Source organism: Alexandromys fortis, unplaced genomic scaffold, assembly GCF_014885135.2.
Source record: "Alexandromys fortis isolate MF-2015 unplaced genomic scaffold, M_Fortis_MF-2015_v1.1 scaffold_80, whole genome shotgun sequence".
Lineage (NCBI taxonomy): Eukaryota > Metazoa > Chordata > Mammalia > Rodentia > Cricetidae > Alexandromys > Alexandromys fortis.
In genome coordinates, this window is record NW_026068174.1 from 3,699,121 (window position 1) to 3,714,580 (window position 15,460).

Below are 15,460 nucleotides of genomic sequence, written 5' to 3' on the forward strand. Positions count from 1 at the left end.
ATAGGATGCTGGGCGGAAGAGGAAGTGAGGTCAGACTCTGCTCTGCTCCTGGACAGACCCGACAGCTCTGCTCTCTGGAGCAGAGACGCCATGCTCAACTCTCCCAGACAACTCCAACCCAGGATGGACATAGGCTAGAATCTTCCCGGTAAGCGCACTTGGGGTGCTTACACACATCATTAGAAATGGGCTAGTCCAGGTGCGAGAACTAGCCTGTAAGGGCTAGAGTTCATGGGCCAAGCAGTTCTTAAATGAATACAGTTTGTGTGTTGTTATTTCGGGCATGAGCTAGCCAAGCGGCCGGGGTGTTGGGGACACAGCCCCGCCGCTTCTTATTTCAACAATCTTCTGCTTTGTTTTGTCTTAAAAATTCATTGTGTGTGTATGTGGATGCACAGTGTAGGGGGTGTCCTTGAGGCCAGAAGAAAGCATTGGATCACCTGGAATCAGGGTTGCAGGCAGCTGTATACTGCCTAATGTGGATCCTAAAAACCAAATTTGGGTCCTCTAGAAGAACAGCAACCATTGAGCCATCTCTCCAGCCCTACATTACAAGTTGGGGTTTTTTTTTTATTGTTGATGGTAAGTCTTCATCTGCTGCCAACTTTCTGAATCCATTTCTATAGCTGACTTTGCTTCTTGAGTATAGACAACATTATCCTACCTTTTTACATCTCTAGAAACTGTCCGTTGTACTCTGGATATTGCAAATGAAAGGACCTTAAAACTCTAGACTATATCTTCATATTCAGTGAGAGTCTTTACTTTGATTAAGAAAAAAGGGCGAGGAAGATGACCATTGCAATCCAACCAATGTTTGAAGCGGGCCAAGGATTATGCTACAATTTTACTAAGAGTCTAGTCTGTTCATTTCTGGTTCATGTTTTTCCTTCACCATTTGTCCATAATCAGCCCACCTACAAACGTCTCATATCCCTGGAATTTTAATTGATTTAGTTGTCACTACTTCAAAAGCCTTCCAGTGTTTTTAAAAACGTTGAGTACTGGAGTCCATCCAGTTTTCATCTGAACATGTTGCAGTGGTGTACATGGTCGTGCTGTCATCTCCTAAAGAAACATTACCCAAAAGCCAGGTGTCCTGAAGTGTAAACCCAACAGTAGTTTACATGCCCAGCTTAAATGAAAACTACCTACGGAGACCCTTCACAACTAGAACCACTTCTAAACATCCAAAACTCATAGGTGGTTAGTGGATCCAGGAAAGCAGTCCTTTTAAACAAGTTTCAAGTGAACTTATTTAAAGCTAGCATTTCTAAAGAAGTTACCGAGCCTACATCCATGACTTCTCACTCCTCCCCCAAAGGTCAGTAAGAATATTTTTTTAAATATTTATTTATTTATTAGGTATACAATATTCTGTCTGTATGCCTGAAGGCCACAAGAGGGCGCCAGACCTCTTTACAGATGGTTGTGAGCCACCATGTGGTTGCTGGGAATTGAACTCAGGAACTTTGGAAGAGCAGGCAATGCTCTTAACCTCTGAGCCATCTCTCCAGCCCCGACAAACCATTTTCAAAGGCTCACAACCATCTGTAATGAGGTCTGCTCTGCTGCCCTCTTCTGTTCCGCAAACACACACAGACTATTGCATACAAAATAAATAAATAGATAAACAAACAAACAAATAAATAAATACATATTTTTTAAAAAATTAGTGCACATAAAATAAAAGAATATATAACCAGTCTACTGCACACACTCTAAGACACTTCAGTGGGATACAATAAAAGCCAGTTATTACTTCAGACTCTGTGCCCTAATGATACAGGGACTTACAGGACACTGAAACCACCCATCGTTCACATTTACTACTACAATACAACTTTTCAGTTCTCAAGGTTAAACTATGTCTCATCGTTCCCTTCCCTAAAAAAACAAGAATGTTTTAAAAGAAGTCACATCAAACAACACAATGCTTTTATGAACAAGTCAATCCCTTGCAAATAGCTTAAAATGCCCATATTCTACTTCAGTATTGATCCTAAGCCTTTTAACAGTTTAAGTTGACCACAAACCTCCTCCCCTCCACTTCTTTTATAGAACATTCTCCTTCTTATAAACTTCCGTTTAAAAAAAAGCCTTCCTATACCTCTCATTCCTTGTCTTATACATATACAAACACAAAACTCTTAATGAAAAATAAGCATGGCATACACATGAAAAAAACTTTTTAATTAAAATACCATATACCCTTAAAAAACATATTGTTATAATTCAACAATATGACCTATACAAAACTGCAGAACACCAAATCTGAAGGCTACAACAAGAATGCTCCCATCACAGTTTGAGTAATTTAAAGATGTAAAAATAAGGCATTATAATGGCTTACTATATATGCCACTAAGCTTCTGCTTTAACAACAAAGTCTTCATGTAATGCACATTTTTTCAAAAGCAAATTAAAGAAAATAATCCTGGGTTGTTGAGTTAGCGCAATGACTTACTGCCAAGACTGCTGACCGAAATTCAATCCCTGGAATCCACATGATAAAGAAGAGAACCAACTCTTACATGTTGTCCTGATCTCTGTAAATCATAGTTCATGTGTGTACACAAACACATAATACAGAATACATACATACATACATACACACACACACACACACACACACACACACACACACACACAAGGCAGAGGCTGGTCAATCTCTGTGAGTTTGAGGCCAGAGGCCAGCCTGGTCTATAGAGCAAGTTCCAGGATAGCCAGGGCTACACATAATGAAACCCTGTCTCAAAAACCCAAACAAAAAATTAATAATAATAGTAATAATTTTTTGTATTGTTTTTCAAGAAAGGGTTTATTTGTGTAGCCTTGGCTGGCCTTGAACTCGCTGAGATCTGCCTGCTTCTGCCTCCAGAGTGCTGGGATTAAAGGTGTGCACCACCACTGCCAGGCTAATAGCAATAATCTTGACGATATATAACTATGTAAAAAATGGAATACTTAAAATAAAGCACAAAGGGGTCCAATGCTGGCCCAATTTACACAACCTTATTTTACTGTACTTCCCAAACTTGAAGACCATATTACATGTATGCCACCAACTATATATAAGAAGCTGTGGTTGTGCACACCTTTAATCCCAAGACTCGGAAGGCAGAGGCAGGTGGATGTCTGTGAATTGGAGCCCAGCCTGGTCTACAAAAAGAGTTCCAGGACAGCCAAGAACACATAGAAACCCTGTCTCCAAAAATGAATGAATGAATGAATAATGCCAGTCACTGGTGGTGCACGCCTTTAATCCCAGCACTCAGGAGGCAGAGGCAGGCAGATCTCAGGGAGTTTGAGACCAGCCTGGTCTACAAAAGGAGTTCCAAGACAGCCAGGATTGTTACATAGAGAAACCGTTTCTCAAAGAACAAAACAAACAAAAAGTGACAAATCCAAGATCACAAAGTAGTTAATCCAATCTCAAACCGGATTCAAAATATATGTTTTCACAAAGTTTGCATCCTATCTGATAAGAACACAAAACAAAATTTTGTTCAACCAGGTCTCCTAAGGCCTATGTGCAGTGTGGTTTTATTAAAATCCCACATAAGAAATCAAGAAGTGTCTTTTAAAAGACTTTGTAGCAGGGTGTGGTGGCCCACACCTATAATCCTAGCTACCCTTGAGGCTGAGGTAGGAAGAGCTGAAATTTAAGGCCAGCCTAAACTACACAGCAAATTCAAGTCTAGCCTGGCTTAGTGTGACTCCATCTCAAAATTAAATATGATAAAAAGAGCTGAGTACCCAATTTAGTGAACAAGCACTTACCTAACATGCGCAAGACCCTAGGTTCAGTGGCCAATTCTATAAAAGAAAGAAAACTAAAAAACTTCATTAAAAATAATAATAATGGGGGGCTGGAGAGATGGCTCAGTCGTTAAGAGCATTGCCTGCTCTTCCAAAGGTCCTGAGTTCAATTCCCAGCAACCACATGGTGGCTCACAACCATCTGTAATGAGGTCTGGTGCCCTCTTCTGGCCTGCAGGCATACATGTAGAAAGAATATCGTATACATAATAAATAAATAAATATAAATAATAATAATGATAATAATGTTTGTCGAGCAGTGGTGGCACACACCTTTAATCCCAGCACTCAGAAGGCAGAGGAGGCCAGCCTGGTCTACAAAGTCAGTTTCAGGACAGCCAGGGCTACACAGAGAAACCCTGTCAAAACAATATAAATAAAAATAAACCTGAAAAAAACCTTAAAGATTTTCTCCTGTGTTCCTTTTCAATAGATTAAGACAGGAGCTATGTGAGAACTAACAGCGGGCATTTGAACAAAAACACTGAGCAACGACAAAACTCAGGCTCCTGTTTAGAAACACAGTTCAATAACAGGTAAAGCTATTAGAAAAAGAAAAAGCACATCTGGCCAGGTACAGTTCACATCTATTACCCCAGCACTCTGGGAGCTGGGGAGAGGTAGCCAGCTTCAGCTACCCAGAGAGTTCAAGGACAGCCAACACAGGGGGGGGGGGGGGCAAAGGGAGGCAGATCTCTGTGAGTTCGAGGCCAGTCTGGCCAGGGCAGACTCCAACGCTACAGAGAAACCCTGGCTCAAGAAAAATAAAAATAAAAAAAGACTATCTATGCTCAGTCTGGCAGTAGTGGTGCACTTGGGAAGCGGAGAAAGGAGGATCTCTGTGAGTTCAAGGCCAGCCTGGTTTACAGAGCAAGTTTCAGGTAAACTCAGGATATAAAGAGAAACCCTGTCTCAAAAAGAAACAAAGAAAGACAGACAAAAAGAAAGAAAAACTAAGAAGAAAGAAATATTGCTTTAAATGAACCTACTTACAACAAATCATTTGGGGTAATGCCATTTAAAAATAAAAATAAATAAAATAAACTTTTGGGACTAGATGGCTCAGTGCTTAAGAGCACTGGCTACTCTTCCAAAGGACCCTGCTTCAATTCCTAACACCAACATGACCGTTCACAGCTGTCTGGAACTTCAGTTCCAGAGGACTCGACACCTTCATACAGACATACATGCAGGCAAAACACCAATGAACATAAAATAAAAGTAAATAAATTATTTTAAAAAATACTTTCAAATATCCATGTTTTTCCTTATTTTCTTCCAGAAGTAAAAATCCCAGAGAAACCTGCAGAAGGTGGTGTCACACACCTTTAATTCCAGCACTCAGGAGGCAGAGGCAGGTGGATTTCTGTAAATTCAAGGCCAGTCTGGTCTAGAGAGAGTACAAGAACAGCCAGAAATACACAGAGAAACCCCATCTCAAAAAAAAAAAAAAAACCAGAAACCAACAAGGCACAGAGTTAGGTGAGATATGCACATTGGTTTTAATTTGTTAAGAAACTGAGCTAATGAGGGCTCAGCTGGTTAAAAACTGGCTGTCCTACCACAGGGCCAGGGTTCAATTCCTAGCACCACATGGAAGTTTACAACCTGCTGAAACTCCAATACCAGAGAATCAGATGTCCTCTTCTGGGTTCTGTCAGGATTGCATGCATGTGGTGTACATACAAACAGGCCAACAAAACACCCATACACATAGAATAATAATAATTTTTAAAAACAGCTATTGAACTACAGGGCCAATCTATACACTTAAAAAGGACCAGTTTTAGCTCAAACACTTATTTGACAACCTAAAAGCAGATTAAGGAGAAACAGAATATGTATCTATTCCATTCAGTTTCTATCTACCTTTGCAAATGCCATTTCCCAACCAAAAAAAAAATGAATTACATCTAAAACTGGCAACATATACTCATTAGGACATAACTATTTCACCTACATGCATTATAATCAGATAACATGAATGAGCTCAAAATGTCAAGATGAACAAAATAAATTTTCAAGTCAAGGTGAAAGGTTGGAGATGCAGCTCCATGGTAGATTACTATGTTTGGTTTGGGGGGAGGGGTTGGGGGAGGATGATTTTTTTTTTTTTTTTTTTGTCTTTTGAGACAGGGTTTCTCTCTAGCTTTGGAGCCTGTCCTGGAACTAGCTCTTGTAGACCAGGCCAGCCTTGAACTCACAAGTCACTGTCTCCCAAGTGCTGGGATTAAAAGTGTGTGCTACCACTGCCTGGCTTATTATATTTGTTTTTAATCAGGTCTGATGCACAAACTGCATCAAATTTCTAATCAATTTCCATTGGAGTTCAGTATGCCTGTCATCATGGTGGCTAGTAATACAAACACAGCCATCTATGCAGTCATAAACTGAGCTGTCATCTTAACATGTGCTCATGCTGCAGTGACTGAAGCAGCTCACCTGTACTGTGCTGCCTACAGTAAGAAGCAGCTTGCCACTCCTTGAGGCCAGTGAAACAACTACAAACAACAGGAAAGTTTAAAACTTAAAAAAATAATTGAAATAACCAAGATTCTCATGTATAAATACCAGTACATACTAGGATTTTTTCTATCGTTGGTCAAAATGTAAATTCTGGCTAGGGAATCTGTGAATGTGACACCAGCCTGATCTGTATATAGAGCTCCAGAGAAGCCAGGACCACACAGTGAGACCCTGTCTCAAAAGGGGAAAAAACAAAACAGCAAACTCTTCTAACTACACTGGATAGCTTATTAAAACAAATTCTATGAGATCCTTACAAAATATACTCCCCTAATTATCTACCATTCAATACATTGCTCACACTAAAGCTCCTCGGGTCTATTATGTCACTGCACCTCTCTCAGCTGCAGTTTTTCAAAAACAAAAAAACAAACAAACTTTAACAGTAAGATAAACTCGGGTGGGGCTGGAAAGACGTCTCGGTGGTTTAGATTGCTCATTGTTCTATCAGAGAGCCAGAGTTTGGTTTCCAGCACCCAAGTTGGAAACTCATACCCACCTAATAACGCTCTTCTGCCTGTGAGAGTACTATACACAAATACTTACACAGGTATGTACACACATACACACATATGTACACACACACATTAATAGTCTTTTAAAATCAGGGGAAATTACAAGGGGAATCATTCATTAAGACTATGCTCTTACTGCTCTATCTAGGACCTCAAGAACTATATTGAACAGATATGGAAAGAGTAGAAAACCTTGTCTTGTTCCTGATTTCAGTGGGATCTCTGGGAGTTTCTCTCCATTTAGTTTAATGTTGGCTGTTGACTTGCAGTATATTGCCTTTATTATGTTTAGGTATGTTCCTTTATCCCTGCTCTCTCCAAGACCTTTATCATGAAGGGATGTTGTATTTTGTTAAAAGCTCTTTCGGAGCCAGGCGGTGATGATGCACGCCTTTAATCCCAACACTCGGGAGGCAGAGGCAGGCGGATCTCTGTGAGTTCTAGTCCAGCCTGGTCTACAAGAGCTAGTTCCAGGACAGGAACAAAAAAGCTACGGAGAAACCCTGTCTCAAAAATCAAAAAAAAAAAAAAAAAAAAAGAGAGAGAGAGAGAGCTTTTTCGGCATCTAATGAGATGATCGTATGGTTTTTATTTTTCAATTTGTTTATATGGTGGATAACATTGACAGATTCTTGTATGTTGAACCATTCCTGCATCTCTGGGATAAATCTGACTTGATCATGGTGGATGATGGTTCTGATGTGTTCTTGAATTCGATTTGCCAAAATTTTATTTAGTATTTTTGAATCAATGTTCATGAGTGAGATTGGTCTGCAATTTTCTTTCTCAGTAATGCCTTTATGTGGTTTGGGTATCAGGGTAATTGTAACCTCATAAAAAGAGTTTGTCAATGTTCCTTCTGTTTCTATTATGTGGAACAATTTGAGGAATATTGGTATTAGTTCTTCTTTGAAAATCTTGCAGAATTCTGAGCTGAAACCGTAAGACCCAACAGTACTACTTTTGAGTATAAACCCAAAGGATGCCCAATCATACCACAAGGACATGTGCTCAACTATGTTCATAGCAGCTTTGTTTGTCATAGCCAGAACCTGGAAACAACCTAAATACCCCTTGACCGAAGAATGGATAAGGAAAATGTGGTACATTTACACAATGGAGTACTACACAGCAGAAAATAACATCTTGAAATTTGCAGGAAAATGGATGGTGCTAGAAAACATTATTTTGAGTGAGGTAACCCAGACCCAGAAAGACAACTATCATATTACTCACTCATAAGTGGTTTTTAAACATAAAACAAAGAAAACCAGCCTACAAATCACAATCCCAGAGAACATAGACAACAATGAGGGCCCTAAGAGAGACATACATGGACCTAATGTACATGGGAAGTAGAAAAAGACAAGATCTCCTGAGTAAATTTGGAGCATGGGGACCATGAGAGAAGGTTGAAGGGGGGGGGGGGAGAAAGGGAGGAGAGCAGAGAAAAATATAGAGCTCAAGAAAATCAATTTAAAAAAAAAAACTATGCTCTTTGAGAGTTCAGTTTTAGTTTGTCTATGCCAGTAGTTGTCTACTATTTATTAACCAATAAAAGCAACACATAGAAGGACCTCCCACACTACCTTCCCAACACTGCAACCTTTAATATACAGTTCCTCATGTTGTGGTGACCCCAACCATAAAATTATTGTTACTACTTCATAAGTTTGCTATATTATGAGTCGTAATGTAAACATCTGTGTTTTATGATGTCCTGAGGCGACCTCCTACACGAAAAAGTTGTTTGATCCCCAAAGGGGTCTCGTCTCACAGGCTGAGAAGCGCTGATCTATGCACATTTTTAATATTTCTCTTTTTTGGTTTACTTATTTCATTTTATGTGTATGTGCGCTTTGTCTGCATTTATGTGCACCACATGTTTGCTTGGTGCCACAGATCAGAAAGGGAATTAGAGCCCCTGAAACTGCACTTACACATGACTGAACTACAATGTGAGCCATATGAATGATGGAGACTGAGCCCGGTCCTCTGCTCAGTAACAAGCACTTTTAACCACTGAGCCCATCTCTCGAGCCCCTTTAAGCCCTTTTTTTTTTAAAGTTCTGCACAGCGAGTCTTTCCTATCAAGTTTCAAATCTATCACTCTATTTGATGCTCTACTTAAATCTAATGCTCTATAATTCAGCCTATTTACCCAGTAATATTTACTCCAACAGATGGGTTACCAGAACAGTTTTTTAGATACCTTTTGTTCCGGGAGCAGGATGAATGAACCAATTCCTTGAAGTCTGACAGCTATGAAATTTTATTTTATCTATGTAGGGTTTTTTATTTTGGGGAGACGGGGGAGCTGTTTGTTTGAGACAGAATCTCCCTGTGTAACCTTAGCATCCTGGAATTTAATATGCAGACCAGGCTGACCTCAAACTCACAGAGATCCACCTGCCTCTGTGTGGGATCAAAAGCATGTGCCACTGCATTCAGCTCTATGTAGGTTCTTAACGCCCTATGTCTATTTCCCACTCTGTCGGGTCAAAAAGAATGAGTTCTATAAAAATATTTTCTAGTCGGCCGGGCGGTGGTGGCGCATGCCTTTAATCCCAGCACTCATAAGGCAGAGGCAGGCGAATCTCTGTGAGTTTGAGGTCAGCCTGGTCTACAAGAGCTAATTCCAGGACAGGCTCCAAAAGCTACAGAGAAACCCTGTCTCGAACCCCTGCCCCAAAAAAAAGTATTTTCTAGTCAAATTAAAGAGAACCCCTACTACCTGTCCACTCCCATAATCAGTTTTGTGACTGCACCCAACCAAGAAAATAGACTGGCTCAATTCTAAACAATTCCCTCAAGGGAAGACAGGGCACAACTGGAGAGGGAGGGGAAGACACCACTCTTTAAACCAACCACAACTATCTACAGCTGCATAAAATTAAACTAGCTCTCAGGGATGAAAGGCTACACGTGGATTCCCTCTTCAGCAGCCTTAAAATTTAATGTGTGGAAAAACACGGCGGAAAAAAAAAAAAGCAACCTTCCTAAACTACGAAACTTTTCCCTCCATCCCAAGCAGTCATAATTCAAGCACTGAAGAGAGTGAAGAGAGTCCAAAGTATGTCAAAACAACAACAAACCACGAGCAGAATTATCGGCACGAGGACCACAGCCCAGCTGTCTCAGGTCCCCACTCTGCAGCTCGAAACGCTGCTGTTTCCTTCCCTTTCGCCCTTCTCCCCGTACTCCGGGAACAGTCTCACTTAGCCAATATTCGCATCCTCGGACTTCTGGCAAGCAGGGACTAGAGAGGGAAATGGTGACGATCAAGGAACGAAAAAGGGGGGAATCATTTCAGAACCACAATTTCCCCTGCAAACGGCTATGGGGACGCTAGTGGGGGGACATCAAAAAGATGTTCAGAGTGTGTGCACTTGAGAGTCTCCAGGCAAGCTGACGCCCCGGAGCAGAAAAGTAAGAAAACCTGTGCTTTTCCCTACTCCTGCCCCTAAGGGGCAGAAAATGGGGGTGGGGCGGGATAGTATCCTGCTCCTACCGGGGGTACGTTCACAAATAGACCGGGGGTTCCTTCGGTTATCCCCAGTTTCGAGAGTGGCGGGTGTTAATGGAAGAGGGAAACCCTAACTAGGGAGGAGTAAGAACGATTAAATCCAGATGGAGCGCCCCTGAAAGCGCCCCCAGGTCACTCATTCCCCCAAGAGCAAGCGGAAGGGCTGGGATAAAGGGATGGAGGGCTGGACATGGGCAAGGCCCCACCCCCCGGTTTAGGAGGGAAGGAGAGCCCGGCGCACCGCCGAATTCCCGGGCCGCCCCCTCGTGTCCCCCCTCCCCGGCCCGTCTCCGGCCTGAGGAGCCCCCCGCAGCCTGCGAGGCAGCCGATCCTTCCTCCCCTCACCCACCGCGTCCCCACCCCCACCCGCTCCCACCTCCCGCCCGCCGCGGGCCCGTTACCTGCTCGTCGAAGCGGCTGACCACGGCCTGGACCCATTCCACCGGCCTGTGTGCGGCCATGTCCTCCCCGCGACCCGGGGGCGGCGGATGGCCGGGTGGGCCGGCGTCCGGGACCCGCCGGAGGGCGGGCGGCGCTGAGGTGAAGGCAGCGGCGAGCCGAGCAGCTGAGGAGTGCGGGCAGCTAGCGTTCCCACGGGGGTGGGGACGGGGGCCCGCGCGGCCCGCCGGGAGGGGGACAGGGGAAGGGGGCGTTGGCGAGGAGGCTGGGGGAGGGGGTGGGGAGGGGAACCCGGGGAGGGGAGGGCGGTTGTGGGTGGCTCTCCCCACTAGCGCCGTCTCCCCTCAGCCATCACAGTCCGAGACGCCGCCATGACACCCCACCGGAAGTGGGATCCTTTCCACGGCCCGGGGAGAGGGAGAGCGAGCGAGCTCGAGATTGAGAGCGCGGCTGGGAAAGGGGAGGGGGAAGCTAGAGGGAAGGGGCCTGCCGCGCATGCGCCCGCGCCGGCCGGTTTCATTAATGAAAAAGCGAGTCCTCCTGGAGGTGACGTCACCGAACTCCTCCGGGCCCGGAGGCGCGCGTCCCTCTCCGCCGCCGGTCTCCCCACCTAGCCTGGCGCGGGGCTCCGGCCGGAGAATCTGAGCCGACTCCGGAGCGTCGGCTGGCATCGCCACCGCCGCCTCGGTCAGCCCTTCCCCCGCCGGCCTCCGGGCTTGGATTGCTCCCGGGGCTGGAAGTTAAGGTGTCCTGAGGCTAGGCTTTCTCTCCGCGCGCTGATCTCTGCCGCTGATCTCTTGAGGAGGCTGTGTTCAGGCTCTCTCCCTTCAGTGCTTAAAGATACAAGGCACACCGCCACGCAGTCGATGGGGCTTCTGAAGGCTTTAAAATACAAGGCCAAGAGAGAGTCCGTGATTTTTTTTTTTTAAGGTCACTTAAATTCCAAAACAAGACCCAGTGGCGATCCAAGTTCTTAGAGACTCTAGAATCTCCAGCCTGAAATTCCTCTACTAAACTGAAAACTTTTGCACGGCTGATAATATAAAATTGAAGACTAATTCACCACACCGTAAAAGCCTTTAAAGGGCCTAACATATACATACGCATTCATCGTCTCCTTTCAGCCTTTCAGCCAACCTTTCTAATAGGGCTCAACTTGCCTTTACCTCACTGATGAATAGGGACCAGGAGGTTCCGGGATCTCCCCAAAATCAGAGCTGATAGATACCAGAGTGGTTTGGCTTTAAGGACAATCGGCCTCGCCAGAAACAAGGGACTTCCTAATGCCCAGTACCAGAGTTTGAAGGACTTCTGTAGAATTGGTTGTGCACTCTTACAAGGGAGGGTACTTTCAAAAGGTAGTTTGCTCTACTCAGGAAGTTCCAGGCCAATCAGAGCTACACAGTGAAACACTTCTGGGTGGGGGGCTCCGTATCTGGCATTGAATTTGAAATGAGTTTTCCCCAGTGCACTTTACTTAGGTCAATGTTAAAATGTGCTCACAGGCAGGGTGTGGAGGTGCTCGCCTTTATTAGAGGAAGGCGAATCTTCATGAGTTCCAAGCCAACCAGGGCACCTAGTCTCAAAAACAAACAAGCATGTATATGCTCAGGGCACACACTGTAGTGATCACCCATTGGCCACACAGAAAGATACCACCTGGGTGATAAGATGAAACAAAACCACAATGTTGATTTCACCACAGAAAATCCACAAAGTGATCTATCTGTAAGAGAAGTTTCACATCTGGGTAGGTTGGTGATCTTTCAGATTGAATGTTAAATTAATGTTTCATTTGACTAAAACAAAAGGCCATTTCTATGATCCCTTCTCGAAGGATGCAAGGTGGATGCTAATTTCTTTAGATGATGTCAGTAATGATGACAATGCTGAAGAGAAGTGGATGAATATAAAACAACCGCCTGTGTGTCCTCCACCCAGAACCCGAGAAAGCTCCTACTCGCTGCCCAAATAGTATGCCAACATGTCTGCTTTGCTGCTAAGCATCTAGCCCCACGCCTCCCTTTGCTTCTGAAAAACCCTGGGGGTTTGCCTTCATCTTTGAAACTCTTGGACATGGCTGAACCCTGGGTTCCCTTCCCTCCACTGATATTCCATTGCTAAATGTCCTCTATCTCCTTCCTCTCGTTGTCTGGTTTCTTCCCTGGTTGTCTCTGTTCCTCTCTGACTTCAAGTGCTGGTTTTTGCTCTTCCGTTCTTTACTCAGACTCCAGTCAGGTGTCATTAATGCATCTTGCTGTGCATGTGTACCAAGTGCTTTTTCCTCTCCTGTACACCAAGCTGCTCATTGCAGATGGAGGCCTAGTCTTCAGCCAGCCTCCTCTCTACTGAACTCAGTCTTTTAAACCAATAGCACGTATCCATCAACCTGTTCTACACTGTACGCTTCCTTAAGTAATGCTTAGTAGTAGACAGGGACTCTAACCCAAATCAGCAGCGGAGGTGGTGAATAGACTGGTTAACTGAGGAGCGTCCCCTCCCTACCCCCATCCATGAAGTCACTCAGCTCCAGACAAATACTGCCATGCAAGAATGTTGACTCCATATTACTAGAACTTCCAGTTAGCCAAGAGGAGCTAGAAATCCAAACTTATGTACGGATTCCTCTAATTTTGACATTGTGGCAGCCAATACACATTTTTTAATGCTGTACAGCCAAACAAAGTTAGCTGTCTGAATTTAGCTTATGGAAACCAACTGGACTAGATGTAATCTAGAGGAAAGGCATGGGTGAGTAGAATTTGGTTTGTATCCTAACTTCCCCTATCTGTATGCACTGTCAAAAGTAAGTAGTATTAGCGATTATGTAAGTGTTCAGTACAGTTTTAAATGGATCTCCCTCATGTGTCCCCCCAGTAAATAAAAAATTGCCAATTATTTTTTTTTCAAGAGTCTTTAATTTTTGTCTGTAGGAGTGTTTTACCAGCATGTTTAGCTAAGTACCATGTGTATGCAGTGCCTGAGAGAGTCAAAAGAGGCACCAGATCCCCAGGAACTGGAGTTAACAGACAGTTGTGAGCCACCATGTGGGTGCTGGGAATCAAATCAGAGTCCTCTGAAAAAGCAACCAGCATTCTTAACCACTGTGCCATCTCACCAGCCCCCCTCGGGGATCTTGTTCAAAGTCTCGAGGTATTTCCTCTATTCCACCCTCTCCCCATCTCCACTGGTACAGCACCTCCCCACTCAGTATCCCCACACACCAAAGGATGCAGGCTCTTCCAGCTGAGACACCTGTTTCCTGGCTTCTGGGGGTGGTAGTGGCCAGTAGCTCTCCTCGGAATCCCACTATAGGAATTGCCCACAGCTAAAGAGAGCTCCCCTTATTTTTTGTTTTAGAATTTGACTATGACTATCAATCACTTATAATCAACCCCCTTTAAATGAAAACAAGCATTTAAAAACAATTATTTTGGGAATTTAGGCATAGTTTTCTCTAAACTGCTTCCTGCTTTTTGTTGGGCAAAATATTTTTTGGATTCACAGAGACCTTTCAGGGCTCTTGTTCCGTCAAACCACATTAGCCTGGAAGGAATCCACAGATTCCAGTCCTCTGGAGAAACAAAATCAGAACCTCTTTTCCAAAGTAACATATCCTTAGACTCAAATTTTGAAGTCAAGATACCTTTAAAATATTTATGTTAATTTACCTTAGCAGCCCATATAATGAAATATCTCTCTGGACTTAGCTCATTCACAGTCAAAAAATTCAAAGAAAACACAAAAGTGTACATAATCTAGACTCTCTGTGTATTTTCTATCTTTACATGGCTTATTTTTATTATTCTATTATTTTTTCTACACGTTTAATATTTATTTTATTATCTTTACTCCTTTAATCTATGACTGTACTCTTTTATATTATAACTGGCTATACTCTTTTTCCTCTCCCTCCCAGGTCTACATACATTTTTGAAACACACTGTATCTCGTCTAGAGGTCTTTTATGTCTGAATCTGTCTTATTGGGTATCTGAAATCTTTTTCTGACAAGGAGCATTTTAAAATTGTAAACAGTATAGTTGCAGCATCCCCGGATGCTGGCTCCACCTCTCTTGGCCTTTTAATATGGTGGAGGTACACTTACTGCCAGCTCTGGGACTCCCGGGTGGGAGCTGTGCTCACCACCTCAACTCTAGGAAGGAGCATGCAGCACATAAACCCTTTTTGTCTGAGTAAAAGCTAAAAACACTGCGTGGCCTGGAATGTCTCCGTGTATGGTAGTGGTAATCCACCATGCTTTCCTGCTTTTCCATGCCTGGCAGACCTGATCCAGCTGCTTGCCCAGCGGGCATGCTGAGTGCCAGGCATGCTCTCAGCTATTTCCTCCTAACCCTGAATGGGTATACAAGCACCCCGACCCAAAATGTATGGCTGGCCATGTTGGTGAGCCCCAAATATATGTGCTTCGTTTTGTAAATGGAGACTGCTCATTTGTTCCCGGCCACCCAGACCTGAATAATCACACAGAAACTATATTAAATACAAAACTACTTGGCCAATAACTTTGGCATATTCCTGGCTAACTCATATCTTAAATTAACCTGTGTATCGCCAGGCTATGACCTACCAGTAAGGTTCTGGTGTTCCAGAGTCTTTCTCCTTCAGCAGCTACACTGACTCTGCCTACTCTCTCTATATATCTCTGTTCA

The 15,460-nt window shown here is 43.6% G+C and overlaps 1 protein-coding gene across 7 annotated transcripts in view; it reads right to left on the reverse strand.

The window, feature by feature from the left end:
* Nf1 (neurofibromin 1) overlaps nucleotides 1-12,500 on the reverse strand; it is a 263,626-nt gene extending 251,126 nt beyond the window's left edge. For 3 of the 7 annotated variants that reach the window (XM_050128876.1, XM_050128877.1, XM_050128875.1), the window contains exon 1: nucleotides 10,791-11,241. In XM_050128876.1, the coding sequence (XP_049984833.1) occupies nucleotides 10,791-10,850 (60 nt within the window). In that variant the 5' untranslated portion in view covers nucleotides 10,851-11,241. Of the gene's footprint in view, nucleotides 1-10,790 lie in introns of all 7 variants that reach the window. The other 4 variants (XM_050128880.1, XM_050128882.1, XM_050128878.1 and 1 more) reach the window with 3 other exon arrangements.
* Nucleotides 12,501-15,460: the final 2,960 nt, after the last annotated feature.